The 14,298-nt window shown below is 39.5% G+C and overlaps 2 protein-coding genes and 1 long non-coding RNA gene across 4 annotated transcripts; 2 read left to right on the forward strand and 1 right to left on the reverse strand.

Moving 5' to 3' along the window:
- Positions 1–4,072: 4,072 nt before the first annotated feature.
- LOC106325887 lies at positions 4,073–5,601 on the forward strand. 2 transcript variants are annotated; one of them, XR_001267082.1, is made up of 3 exons: positions 4,073–4,578; positions 4,645–4,790; positions 5,244–5,601. It is a non-coding gene; the product is annotated as an uncharacterized LOC106325887 (long non-coding RNA). The 2 variants fall into 2 exon arrangements; XR_001267083.1 differs by having other exon boundaries at positions 4,073–4,561.
- Positions 5,602–6,353: 752 nt separating this feature from the next.
- On the forward strand, positions 6,354–7,380 carry LOC106324242 (the record flags this gene model as incomplete). Its single annotated transcript, XM_013762242.1, has 2 exons — positions 6,354–6,735; positions 6,812–7,380. Coding segments are annotated over 2 exons (507 nt in total), but the record flags the coding sequence as incomplete, so codon positions are not given.
- A 2,661-nt stretch (positions 7,381–10,041) lies between these two features.
- LOC106324243 lies at positions 10,042–11,846 on the reverse strand. Its single transcript, XM_013762243.1, has 2 exons — positions 10,141–11,846; positions 10,042–10,051 (listed from the first exon to the last, which is right to left on the reverse strand). The coding sequence occupies exons 1-2, from the start codon at positions 11,844–11,846 to the stop codon at positions 10,042–10,044; spliced, it is 1,716 nt and encodes a 571-aa protein (XP_013617697.1).
- Between the last annotated feature and the right edge of the window lie 2,452 nt (positions 11,847–14,298).

Consider the following 14,298-nt stretch of genomic DNA (forward strand, 5'->3'; position numbering starts at 1 on the left):
GCTCGGTCGCTACGTAGCGACCGAGCGGAACATGTGTTTGGTTTCTGCGTAGCGACCCTCTTTGAGCTCTTGTCCGATGACTCGCGTTTCTTCCGCAAAGCTTTTCGTAAAGAAGAATCTATTTCGAAAAAGTATTTGTCGAAGAAGTTTTCTACGTTTTCTTCTTCGGAGATTTTGACGTTAACTTCGTTGCAACCGTTTTCGACCCCAACAATAACGATGATTTCAGATCTTGGGGAAGTCGAATTGATTGGATAAATATAGCCCACTTTGGATATATACCATCTATGAGATACTATCCCATATGATACTGATGTCCAATGACAAAGTAATTTACTTTTGGAGCTTGGGCTTGTAAAATATTATCAAAAATAGGTGAACGGTCAAGAATATTGATATCATTTAAGGTACCTGGAGGTCCAAAAAATGCATGCCAAATCCATAAGTCATGTGAAGCAACAACTTCTAAAACGATTGTGAGCTTTCCACTTCCACGGGAATATTTCCCTTTCCAAGCGGTAGGACAATTCTTCCATTCCCGATGCATACAATCAATATTTCCTATCATACCTGGAAATCCCCGCATCTCTCCAATATCTAGTAGTCGTTTGAGATCCTCCGCAGTAGGCCTTCTTAGATAATCTTCTCCAAATAAAGATATAACTCCGTCAACAAAATTTTTCAAAATGAACTCACTGTGGTTTCACCCATCCGGAGGTATTCATCCACTGCATCACTTGCACAACCATATGCCATAATACATATAGGTGTTGTACACTTTTGTAGTGTAGAAAGACCTAACCTCCCCGTAGCATATCGTCTTTGTTGAAAAAATCCTTCTTCATTTGAGAGTCGATCAACGATACGTACGAACAATGATTTGTTCATTCTAAACCGACATCGAAATATAGCATCTGAGTAGAATGTATCACCTTAGCGATAGCATATTACAATATAATATAACTTAAACAACAAGCATTAGAAGCATAAAATTACAACATCTCATCAATGATTTTGTTCTTCAAAGTTTCTTCTTTCTCTGAAAGTTGTTCTGTTTTTTCCAGAAGACTTTTAAGGAGCTCCGTCTTTGTTAGTTTCTTTATCTCAGCTATGTCTTTCTCCTTCAGAGCCCACAAGTTCTCGAGCCTTGATCGAGAGTTGGACTTCCTTTCTTGATGTGTTGTTTTAGTAACAACCTTCTTTCCTTTGCGCTTTGATGACTTCACACCAAGGGGACGGACGAGCCATAAATTGTTCGTCTACGTTACTTTCTGTGTTAGAGCTTGAAGAAAATGTGCCAGCTTCATCCAGTTTTGTTCTTTTTGAATTTCCACCACTCTTAGAATTTTGAGAGCTGTAAGAACTACACTATTTTTGGTCATGACGGAGCTCCTTCCATGCATGTTCCAGCGCGAATTTAGTGTTGTAATCGTTGAAGTAGAATTGGTATGCAACTTGGACAACATCATCTTCAGACTGGCCACTAGTTCTTTGACTCACAGCTTGATCATAGCATCCAACAAACTTGTTGATACTATTATTTATTTTCTGCTACCTTTGCTTGCAATTACTGGATTCTCGTTTTGGTAGACTTGATACTGCAGGACTTGATGAAAAATATGCACCAATTCTTTTCTAAAAAGCAGAAGTTTTTTGTTCATTACCAATAAACGGATCATTGTTCGTGTTTAACCATGCCTTAATAAGAACAACATCTTCAATTGGACTCCACTTGCATCTTGTTTCCTTACAAGCATTGGTTGTGCTCTTAGTTTGATTTGGATCATTGCTTTCTCCACCCATATTATCATATTTAGTATTATATTGTGATATTTCAGATGAACTTATTTGGGTAGAAGGTGAAATAGGATTAAAAGAATACGTAGTGTTTCTTTCTTGTTGGCTATCGAGAAGATCAATAAAATTTGTAGAGAAAGTGAATGGATTGTTTGAAATCATAATGAAAAGAAAGAGATACAAAATGTTATGAGATTGGATAAGGTTAAATATGAAGGCTATATATGGAGAAAAGATAATAACTACACATAATTATTTGTATATTTCATATCTTAGTAAATATTTTTTAATTTCTAAATTTATAGTTTTCAGTAAATTATATTAATTAAAAACCCAATATACTATTATTGTATAAATTTTTAGTCATTTCAATTTAAATTAGTATTAATATATAATCTATGAACAACTTGTTACATAGATAATTTTATTTTAAGATTTATAAAAAAATGTAAAAATATTTTTAATATCATAAAAACAGTGGCGGATGTACATGGACAAAGGGTGGGGCAATTGCCCACCATGGATTTTAAAATTTCAATGTATTTTTAATTTTTTTTTTATCAAATGCCCTTGTTGATGTTGTTCATTTTATATGTATGCGCCGGATCAAAACAACTTCTAGATCCGCCACTGCATAAAAAGTATATAATTGAACTTTAAAGTGCATGTGTTTTTATTTTGTTAATAGTAATCTTGGTTAATAACAAAATGACATGTGTCATGTTTATCAATGAATCCAAACAAAAACAATACTAAAAGATTTTATAGTTTGCATAATATTTTGAACATAGTGGAATATGTTAAAACAATAGAAATAATAATGGATATATAATCATAATATATTTCTGAACACTCCCAATAAAGTTTGTATTTTTAAGGAATAACCTATGGTTTGACGAAAATAAAAAGGAATAACCTATGAAGTTGAATTGTATATACTAATTACTAAGGAGTAAACAATAAAATAGAGCTTGCACAAAATAAACAGGATAAACATTTAAAAACAGTTTTCATCAATAACATAAAAAGATAAGTATTTTACAAACTGTTAAAACTCTTTTAAAAAATAATACTTTGAACCTTTTTAAAATTGGTCTTTGTCGTTATGTGAAACCAAAGAGAGGGAGAGTAGAAAAATTGACAGCTCATAATACTTTTAATGGGTTTCTTATTTTTTTTATTTTTATTTCGTTTTTGTCTCATAAAAAAAAATATTAAAAAGAACCAATCGCGGATAGCCACGTGTTAGTAGGGCCCGCAAACAGTTGAAAAAACCTACAGAAAACGTCTTTTACTTGACGACTTGGGCATACGGTATTTGGCGACTTGGGTAAACAATAGTGGGACCCCCACATAAGAAACTCCCGATGCAATGCTCTGAGACCATGTTTAACGCTGTTTCTTAACAGGGTTTTTAAAGAAAAATAAGTGATTTAATTAAATCAGAAGTAAATGAAAGGGCAAATCTCCAAAATAGCATTTTTCTAAGTTTATATCACAAAAATAGCACTCAAAAACTAAAATGACCAAAATAGTATTTTCTCTTTTGAAAATTTTAAGTTTTTTATTTTTCAAAATTTGAAATCTTATCCCCAAAACCTCATTTCTCAACTCTAAACCCTAAACCCTAAACTCTAAACCCTAAACCTTAAACTCTAAACCTTAAACCCTAAACCCTAAACCCCAAACCCTAAACTCTAAACCTTAAACCCTAAACTCTAAACCCTAACCCCTAAACCCTAAACCCTAAACTCTAAACCCTAAACCCTAAATCCTAAACCCCACCCTTTAACTCTAAATTCTAAGTTTGTGACTTTTGATAAAATGTTAAGTGCTATTTTTGTAACTTTTGACCTTGAGTGCTAGTTTGGAAACAAAAACTTGATTTAGTGCTATTTTTGTGGCAAATCTCCAAAGTAGCACATTTCTAAGTTTATATCACAAAATAGCACTCAAAAACTAAAAATGACCAAAATAGCATTTTTTAAAACTCTAAACCCTAAACTCTAAACCCTAAACCCTAAATTCTAAACCCTAAATCCTAAACCCTAAATCCTAAACCTCACCTTTTAACTCTAAACCCTAAGTTTGTGACTTTTGATAAAACATTAAGTGCAATTTTTGTGACTTTTAACTTTGAGTGTTAGTTTGTAAACAAAAACGTGATATTTTTGTCTTTTTTTTCTAAATGAAAAGGCAATCACCCATCCTTAAATTGGGATTTTGGAAACCGTTTTTAAGAGGGTTTTTCAAGCATGTGTCAGCAAGAGAAGGCATTGAATTTCTTTTTTTTTCTTTCTTTTCTTCTCTCTCGTTTCTCCATCTCCGTCCTCCTCAACGGAAGTTCTTGTTGTTGTTGCTGCGGGGAAGACGATGGTGGATTGCACGAACTCGCAGACCACGAATCGTTTGAGCTTTCGTCACTATAGAAAGGGTTTGAATCGATCACACAGCTTGGGCTACTGCTCAACGAGGATGATGAGTCGCGATTCTTGCGTTTGAGGCAAGATTGGGTTTCGATCTGTAAACCCATGTGATCTAATTGTAATTGGAGGATGAGATTATAGCAACCTTCCACCTTTTCCTGTAAATGCACGATAACTGTTCGTGAAAATGCCAGAGTGAAACATAGTATTACTGGTGGAGTGATAAAAAGCTAATCTTGGTTATGTTAAGGACACCGAGGAGGTTGGTTTGGTTTGGATCCGAGGAAGGTATGCTCACAGATAGGACTCTGCGGTTTTGACGGTACACATAGTGTGAGGTCAGTACATAGTTCAGGTGAGAAAAGGATGTCTCTAGAACATTAGTTAGCAAACTAAAAACTGATTCATGTTCTGTCTGCAGTATGGGGATAAAGTCAGTTCTAGAAGATGGAGTCTCAGGTCTTCTAAACGAACATGTGCAGCGCCTGTGAAATGGCATCTGTGTGGATGCAGAGTGAGTTGTCTCAGAATCAAACACAAGAACGCATACTCACTTATGCTGCTGAGGTGAGTCTTGAAGACTTGTTTTGGACATAAAACATGTTCAAAAACAAAACTCTAATCTCTGTGAATTTTTTTTATAGCTTTGTGACGACCATATACCATCTGACTTTGACTTTGATTTACTTTTGTTTAGCTGATTGGGTTTTGCTTATGCTTCCCTCTTTTTTTTATTATTCGTTACTTCTACATTCAGTCATCTCTTCCTGCTTCTATAGCGAATGAGTCACTGGTTTCTACTTTGAATGTGGCTTGGTTGATCTGCTGCTCTAGAAATTGCTGATTAGGGGGTTTAAAGTTTAGGTTTTTTAGCTCAATTTATGTGAATTGTATTCGAAAGCCTCTGTCTTTGAATGTAATTCTGATATGTGCTGTGTTAAAAATTGTTCTATCATCTGGGTTTTTGTTTCTAAAACTGATTTTTTTTGGTAGATGTTACATTTTGATTGTATTTTGAAGTATTAGGTTTGTGAAGATGGCATCAAAGTATCGTTATCGTATTTGGACATGAGGACATAGTGCGGAGAAGACGAAACGGCATTGTATTAAGAGTAGCCGTCATTGAGATCCTCGGAGAGAAGAGAAAGTCCCCCAATCAACAATTCATCTTCTTCCTCACCGGTGCCGCGTCTCTATTGCACAAACACAAAGGTACGGTGAGCCTCCCAATATATTTGCCTATTGCGATTTAGATTTGGTGAGAACTTGATCCTGTACCATGACTTATGGAGCTTTGCAATCTTGGTTTTGCCTTTCTGTGTGGCTTCTCTCAGTAATCTAACTATCTTTCCATTCCTTAAATTTTTTTTTTCCTAAGAAACCCAAATTAAGAAACTACCATTGTAGCACAAAAATTAAGAGCATGATTATCCGGGGTCTTTAGTGGGTTTCTTAGTGCGTGGACCCCCACAAAACCCTTAAGGATCGGTTACAAAAACCACTAATTAAGAACCGATTTGAGTGAGTTTCTTACACTGTTCGCGGAATCCACTGACACGTGGCGGCCCGCGATTAGTTTGCTTTTTAATTTTTTTTTTTTTTTTTTAAAGTAAGGGATAATCATGGCCTAAGTGATTCTTAATTAAGGTCCTTAGCTAAAATTTAATAGTTAAATAGTCATTAAAATATACTTAAGAAATCTTATGGGTTTCTAGGGATAATCATGCTCTAATGGTTTTTATCTCAGTAAAAAACATTTAAACAAAGGTAAGTAAATCACATAAGCAAGCGAAGACCATAGTGTTCTTTTTTTTTTTAAGGGCTTGAAGACCATAGTGTGTTCATTTCAACAAAAATCTATCACAAACTCCATTCTTTAAAGCGAACGAGAGAGAGAGAGGGAGAGATAACACAGAGAAAAAAGAAGAAGAAGAAGAAGAGATGGCTGAGCCAAGAGTCCTTGACATGTCGAGAGTTCCATTCATCCCAGGTCTCTCTATCTTTCTCTTCGATTACTCTCCCTTACCTTACTTGGTGCAAAAAAAAACAATAAAGTTTCCATCTTTATGAGTTTGCTGCTTTGTTAATCGTTGCTTGTCTCTTCTTTCGTGGTTCCCGTTTGCGTTATAATCGAACACAGGGAGGATACACGCGACTAACAACGAGTTCCAGAGATACGGTCCGAAGGGTTTCATGGAGATCAAGATCCTCCAAAACGACAACCTTTACGTCCGTGTCGACTTGCCCGGTGTTCCAGACGACGGTGTCCGCCACAGAGTCGACTCCGTGAGACAAAAGGTTGTCTTTTTCTCCGGTGAAGAGACTCTCAGCGACGGAGACGACAAGAAAAACGCCCGTGAGTACGCTGGAACCGCCGGTTTAGGGTGTGACTGCTGCGAGATAACAGGGTTGGATGCGAAGATGAAAGATGGAATGTTGAGGATGATTGTGTCAAGGGTCAAAGTCAAAGACCATGACAACAAGTGTACTCTCTTTCTCCCTCCCAACACAGGTTCGAATCCCTCCTCTCACTCAAAAAGATCAAACCTTTCTTGCATATTCCATTAAATGCTTTAGTTTGTTTATAGGTAAATCTGGGAGATACAATATGGATGAACCTGCTTTGAACATGGCTAAAGCGGTGGAGGACCATCCATTTGTGGTGAAAGGTCCTAAGCGGTCAGAAAATAGTGTACAACGAAGAGGTGATTGAAGTGTTTGGGTTTCATTCGACTTGCCAGGTGTTTGTGGTGATGATATATTGGTGCTTCCCAATGAGAATGAAGTCAAGTTCTACGGTGAGAACAAGGGGGTCTATGAGCACGATGAGAGTTGCCGTCAACGGTGCTTACGTTTGTGCTCCTGGAGTTCCACTTTTGAGCCACAGCATCGCTTGGGATGCTGAGTTTGGTGTTCTCACGGTCCGTATCTGACGGAGCGGAAGTAACTATTAGTAACCGATAACCCGAAGATAACGTTAAATTCTGCGAATGCCTGTTAACTAAGCGTTCTTAAAATCTGTTGAATTCTCAAAGAATGCCCGGAAACTAAAGATCAAGAGTGGATTAAAACCAAAACTCTAAATTTATATTAATATCAAATCAAAGGCGTCTCTCACAAATCCAAGAGATCACTATATATATAGCAAAGCAAAAGTCCTAAAGTTACTAGGGATAAGGACAAACAAAACCTAATTGAAAACAGAAAAAGAAACTAATATAACTATGGAAAAGGAAACTAGAAAACCAAAGCCTTTTGGGATAAAGAAACTAGAAAACCAAAGCCTTTTGGGATAGCGATGTACGCTACATCAGGTCTCCCCCCTGAAAAGGAGTCGTCCACGAATCCCGACAGAGTATCATCATCCGGTTCGTACTTGAACAAATGGCGAACATTAAACACGTCGGCGGTGTTGACATGGGAAGGTAAAGCAAGACGATAGGCATTAGCGTTGATCCTCTGCACAATCTCAACGGGACCTAACTTGCGAGGTTTCAGTTTATTATACTGTCCCACCGGAAAACGTTCCTTGGTTAGAACAGCCCACACGTACTCGCCAACCCGAATATGGACCTCTCGACGCTTTCTATCGGCATCACGTTTGTACTTGATCGTTGTACCCTGCAAATTGTCCTGTGCTTTGGCATGTATGTCAGTTAGCTCGTCCACAAGCTCCATAGCTCGGCCATGAAACTCCCCCGGTTGAGGCAGGGTTGTTAACGCTAAAGGCCCCCGCGGGACGACAACATACACAACCTTGAAAGGGCTGAACCCGAGACTGCGATTGTTGGCATGATTATGAGCGAACTCCGCTTGACAAAGAAGAGAATCCCAAGAGCGAAGATTATCACCAACCAAACACCGCAACATATTACCTAAGCTGCGATTGACGACCTCTGTTTGACCATCAGTCTGAGGATGATACGCCGAGCTCATATTCAAACTGGTTTTGAACAACTTCCAAAGGGAACGCCAGAAGTGGCTGATGAACCTAGAGTCACGGTCGGAAACAATTGAGATAGGAAGACCATGCAACCGATATATCTCGCGAAAGAATAGCTGAGCGATTTGCACGGCATCTGTTGTCTTTCTACACGGAATAAAATGTGCCATCTTTGAGAACCTATCGACGACCACGAAGATTGAATCATTGCCACGTTGGGTTCGTGGGAGGCCAAGGACAAAGTTCATACTGATGTCGCTCCACGGTTGCGTCGGCACCGGTAATGGCAAATAAAGGCCAGCGTTGGAGGCTTGCCCTTTGCCTTGTTGACATGTCGTGCAGCGAGTCACAAATCTTTCCACATCACGTCGTAATGTTGGCCAGAAGTAAGACTCGGTGCCGAGTTTCAACATCCTATCCCGACCCACATGTCCCTCACAATGTAGTTCTTGTATAATCTGTAGCCGCAGACTGCAGTCTGGAACAAAAAGATTGTCTTTAAATACATACCCATCCACCAGAGAGAACTTCGAACGCACACCAGCCGTAAGGTCTGCAAATATGGCCGAGAAGAACAGATCCGACGGGTAAAGGTCTGCGAAACATTCAAAGCCTGGAACAGAGACCTGCAGTGTAGAGACCAAGGCGTGCCGACGGCTTAGGGCGTCTGCAACTCTATTGAGTTTACACGATTGATGTTTAATGACGAATGTAAACTGTTGTAGATAAGCTGTCCAAGTCGCATGTCGCGATGAGATTTTGTCATGCGTTCCTAAATATTTTAACGCCACATGGTCGGTGAACAAGACGAACTCTTTATGTGCCAGATAATGGCGCCAGTGTTTGATAGATTGAACTATCGCATAGAACTCAATATCATACGTGCTGTACCGAGCCCGCGCACCAGCCAACTTCTCACTATAGAACGCCACAGGACGTCTACCTTGACTTAAAACTGCGCCAATCCCAAGTTTTGACGCTTCACAATGTAATTCAAATGGAACGTCAAAGTTAGGCAAGACTAAGATGGGAGCCGTAGTAAGTTTGTTCTTGATCAATGTGAAAGCCGCAGAGGCTTCATCGTTCCATGAGAACGACACTTTCTTCATGCAATCTGTTATTGGCGACATAATGGAGCTGAAATTGTGAATGAATCGCCGATAGAAAGAGGCAAAGCCGTGGAAGCTACGAACTTCAGAGATCGTGGTTGGTGTTGGCCAGCTTGCGACCGCCTCGACCTTTTGTGGATCCACCCGCAAACCGTTCGCGGAGACCACGTAACCGAGAAACAAAACCTCGTTCGTACCAAACTCACACTTCTGTTTGGCGATCAACAGCTTGTCCCTGCGGAGGACAAGTAACACCTTGCGGAGATGCTCTAGATGGTCCGCCATTGTGTTGCTGAAAATAAGAATGTCGTCAAAATAAACGACTATAAACCTCCCAATAAATGGCCGTAAAGCTTGATTCATAACTCTCATGAACGTGCTTGGCGCATTCGACAATCCGAAGGGCATGACTAGCCATTCAAATAATCCTTCACGCGTCTTGAAAGCAGTTTTCCATTCATCCCCCAGTATGATCCGAATTTGGTGATATCCACTTTTAAGATCCAATTTGGTAAAGATCGAAGCATTTCTGATTTGGTAAAGTAGATCGTCCAAGCGGGGAATCGGGAATCGATACCGTGTAGTGATCTTGTTGATTGCTCTACTGTCCACACACATACGCCATGATCGATCCTTCTTTGGAATAAGTAGGGCAGGCACTGCACAGGGGCTCATACTCTCGCGCACGTAACCTTTAAGCAACAAGGCTTCGACTTGTCTCTGTAGTTCCTCATGTTCTTCGGGGCTCATACGGTAATGTGCGCCATTAGGTAGAACTGCATTAGGTACGAGATCAATATGGTGCTGAATATCCCGAAGTGGTGGTAATCCCGCAGGGAGTTCGTCCGGGAAGAGTTTGTGAAACTCTTCGATGATAGGTAGAAATTCTGCAGGAATTGGTAGTGATACAACTTTTTCTGTCTCTATTGCGACTAAAGCAAATATCTGAGAAGTCTCGCGCAGCTCTTCGTTGAATTGTGACTTGGAAACGATGAGCAGGTTTGGTTTAGACGGGTTTAGTTCCTTAGGCGGCACGCGATCTGTCTCAGGGGACGGTAGCAGCGTGATCCTCCGGCCTTCAAACATGAAAGAGTTCGTGTTTGTCTTACCGTTGTGAATAACCTCTCGATCGTATTGCCATGGGCGCCCAAGGATGATATGAGAAACGTCCATTGGGGCGATATCACAACAAATTGTGTCTTTATAGAAAGAGCCAATGGACAATGATATAATGGTTCTCTTCGAAACATAAACCTCGGCGCCAGTTTGCATCCATAGAAGGCGATATGGGTGGGGGTGGTTTTCGGTGGTGAGGGCAAGCTTGCGGACTGCTTCTTCGGAGACGACGTTCGCAGAACAGCCCGAGTCGATGACGAAGCGACAGACTTTACCTTTCACCGTACAAGTCGAGCTGAACAAGGTTGTTCTTTGCCATGCTTCGGTTGTCTTTGGAGCTAGACAATTTTGTCGTATCATTAGGAAAGTTCCCGTGTCGCCGGAGACTTCTTCTTCCTCCACGTCGTCGAATTGACCGTCTTCTGTGTAATAAACTGGATCTCCAGTTATTTCTTTTTCTTTCGCAAGTAATCCACGACGTCCTTTATGAGGGCAAGCCGTCTGAATATGACCTCGTTCGCCATAGGTGAAGCATCGGAGAGCGTTGGGACGAGAAGGTCGTGGTCCCACGGTTTCATTCGGACGAGGATCTGTTGTTGTATCCCGACCTGTGGACGTTTTTGAATCGTCTGTAGTGGTTGTTGTGTTGCGTGTTTTGGTATTACCGGACCACTGATTGGCGCCGAGACGGGTTTTCTGTTCCACTAAGAAAGCTCGTTGACGTGCTTCAGCGTCAGAGCCCGGGTCGAATTGGTGGAGTATTTTCTGAAGCTGGGGTCGCAACCCTGCTATAAAGCGGGCTACTAACTGGTCTTCGGAGTCATTGATATCCACTCGTGTGAGCATCTGGTAGAACTCGTTAGAGAAGTCTTCGAGAAAATGTGGTCCTTGTTTTATGTTATGAAATTTCTGAAACAAAAGACGCTTAAAGTTATATGGGATGAACGTTTTCCGCATATGTTTCTTGAGCTTGTCCCATGCAGTTATTTTATCTTTCCCGCGTCGAGAACGAGACAGCTTAAGTTGGTTCCACGAGGAAGCGGCGTGACCGCGAAACCGAGTAGTAACTAAAGGAACTTGCTTGTTGACTGGTACTTCTTTGAATTCTAACAACTCATCGACCGTTACGAACCAGTCGAGAAGCTCTTCCGGCTGAGAACTACCATGAAACTCTGGGATATCGAGTTTTAAACCTGATGTCCAACGGGTATTCTCGGCGTGTCTGGGGTGATGATCTCGATCATGCTGCTGGCGTCGATTGTTGATGTTGTCTCCGAAAGGGTTATCTTCTTCAGAATCATCATTGTCATCTTCAAACACCGGATTGTGACGACGGTTTTGGTGCTGTTGTGGCCGTGCGTTTGCTGCATTGGCTGCGTTTGCTGCATTGGCTGCGTTTGCTGCAAGGGCAGCTTGAACTCCTGCTTGAACTCCGGTCTGAATTGCATCAGCCATTGTTCGTCGCATATTATCTTGAAAGTTTTCTTGAAAATCTTCGAGAAACTGTTGCATTTGTGTCCATTCATTAGGACGCGGAGCCATTGAAACCGAAGATCGATAATCATGATTAGAATCGTAATCAAAGGTCTCTGATACCAAATGACTGAGCGGAAGTAACTGTTAGTAACCAATAACGCGAAGATAACGTTGAATTATGCGAATGCCCGTTAACTAAGCCTTCTTAAAATCTGTTGAATTCTCAAAGAATGCCCAGAAACTAAAGATCAAGAGCGGATTAAAACCAAAACTCTAAGTTTATATTAATATCAAATCAAATGTGTCTCTCACAAATCCAAGAGATCACTATATATAGCAAAGCAAAAGTCCTAAAGCTGCTAGGGATAAGGACAAACGAAACCTAATTGAAAACAGAAAAGGAAACTAACATAACTATGGAAAAGGAAACTAGAAAACCAAAGCCTTAAAGCCTTTTGGGATAGCGATGTACGCTACATCAGTATCACACCTCCTGGTAGCAGCAACACCAACAGCGAGTAGTAGTCACACGGTCTCATCTCTCTACTTCATTTCACATGTGTTGTCTTTGGGAGAACTTTTAGTTGGCTACTAAGTCTTTTGTGTTTTAAGTTTGGACAATAATAATGCGTCTTGTTTTGGTGTTTGTTATCGAATGACTTACTTGGTGTCGACGTATCACTTCCACTTGACATAGTTCAAAACGAGAAGAAGTTCACACTATTCTTCAAGTCATTGTATAGTTAACCACAAGCCTAACACACTCATATTCCTCCCTGGAAAACGCGTGTAAAAGACTTTCAGAATAAATGTCCAATTACACGCTTAAAACTAAATAGGATTGGAATTCAAACCTATAAAATGTGTGCAAAGCTATTGTAGTTATACTATTGAACAAAGGCTATAATAGTAACTTTAAGGTCTTTGGATAAGTCATGAATTTGTTGAGGTTGCTCGCTGGAACAGAGCTATACAGAGGAAGGATGAACATCTAGTGCAGAGAATTTCCATTTAGAAGCAAAAGATAACATAAGTGATTCATGTAGATAGGAAGATGGAATTATGAAAAAAAATACACAAATAAAATAACAACTGAGGAACCTCATGAGAAGTGTTCTTAAGGATCAACTATTAGTCTTTTCTAGTCCAGTTTATGGAAACTCAAACCACTATATTCCTCAAGTCACGCCCAACCTGACCAATTCCTATGCTCAGTGTTAATCTCCCGTAGTTGAACATCATTAATTACACTCTAAAAGGCAGAGCACGTCCATAAGGTACAGTCAGAAAATGTCCCAAAGTGAACAATTTTGATAGATTCAACATGTTATGAAAAGATGGTATCACCACGTAGTGACGGAGAGCATCAGAGCATATGACACAAATTTATTATAGCCTCTCATCTTTCATTGACCAAACGTGATGAATACTGGATTGAGATATGTTGGCAAAGAAGCCAGGGACATATACTATCATTTGATCTTATGTGCAACATCACAGCTTATCTTGTGTGATTGATCCCATAACACAAGATACTTACAAAAAGTAGAATCATGGATGTTCCATATGCCTAAGAGAGTGGAACATCCAAATAATGGTGATGATCACATCATCATGCGTATTCATATAGTCGCATATATGCTATGCATTGATGATTACTAACCTCTTAAATTCTTAATCATAACAATAGCATAATTTAAGCATTTCAATAAAATAACTTTTACTATTCCTAAATCATAGTTATATAGTTGTAACATACATGTCCGACTGTCCGAGTATGGACACGACGGACGCAAATACGAAGGCAGAGTGGTTTTGGATCCAGTGGGTTTCGAGGTGAAGAGGTAAGGGGTTTATGGTTTTTCTACTACTTTTGTTCTCTCTTTTATGGTTTTGAATAAAATGATATGTATGACGCGGACGTTGCTGGTTTTGTGTTGTGTTTATCTGGTTAATTAAGTAATTTTAATTTCTTCTACGTATATATCATCTTATGAATGTCATGAAAAACGGTTTAAGAGAGAATCTATAACGCGATATTTAAGGGCTGTTTCAACAAGCAACGAACTTTAAATTGTCGTAAAAACAAACTTTAAATGATAATAATACTTAAGATCCATGAATAATTTGTTGAAAATAATTGGATGAACATCAAGTAAAAACGGCTGTAATTTTTTGCTTTAGAAGAAAGAACACGTTGCATTGCTTTGTGGGTCTTTTTTTTGCCGTATATATTGAAAAAGGTTGAGGAGTTAAAAAAGAAGAAAGTTGACATTAACGTCAGCGACTCGCGTCTTGTATGCTTCAACCATCTTCTGTAAAAATAAGAAAGAAAGGGGATGTTTATGTGTAGTGGTTTCATGAGTAGTAGTGGATTATTGCTATAAGCCAACGGACGATATAGCTTTCTTCTCATAATGAACCCAAACAA

Source organism: Brassica oleracea, chromosome C2, assembly GCF_000695525.1.
Source record: "Brassica oleracea var. oleracea cultivar TO1000 chromosome C2, BOL, whole genome shotgun sequence".
In the NCBI taxonomy this organism is placed as follows: domain Eukaryota; kingdom Viridiplantae; phylum Streptophyta; class Magnoliopsida; order Brassicales; family Brassicaceae; genus Brassica; species Brassica oleracea.

Coding starts and splice junctions, on each gene's coding strand:
- LOC106324243 (XM_013762243.1), bottom strand. CDS start 11,846: ATGGCTGATGCAATTCAGACCGGAGTTCAAGCAGGAGTTCAAGCTGCC.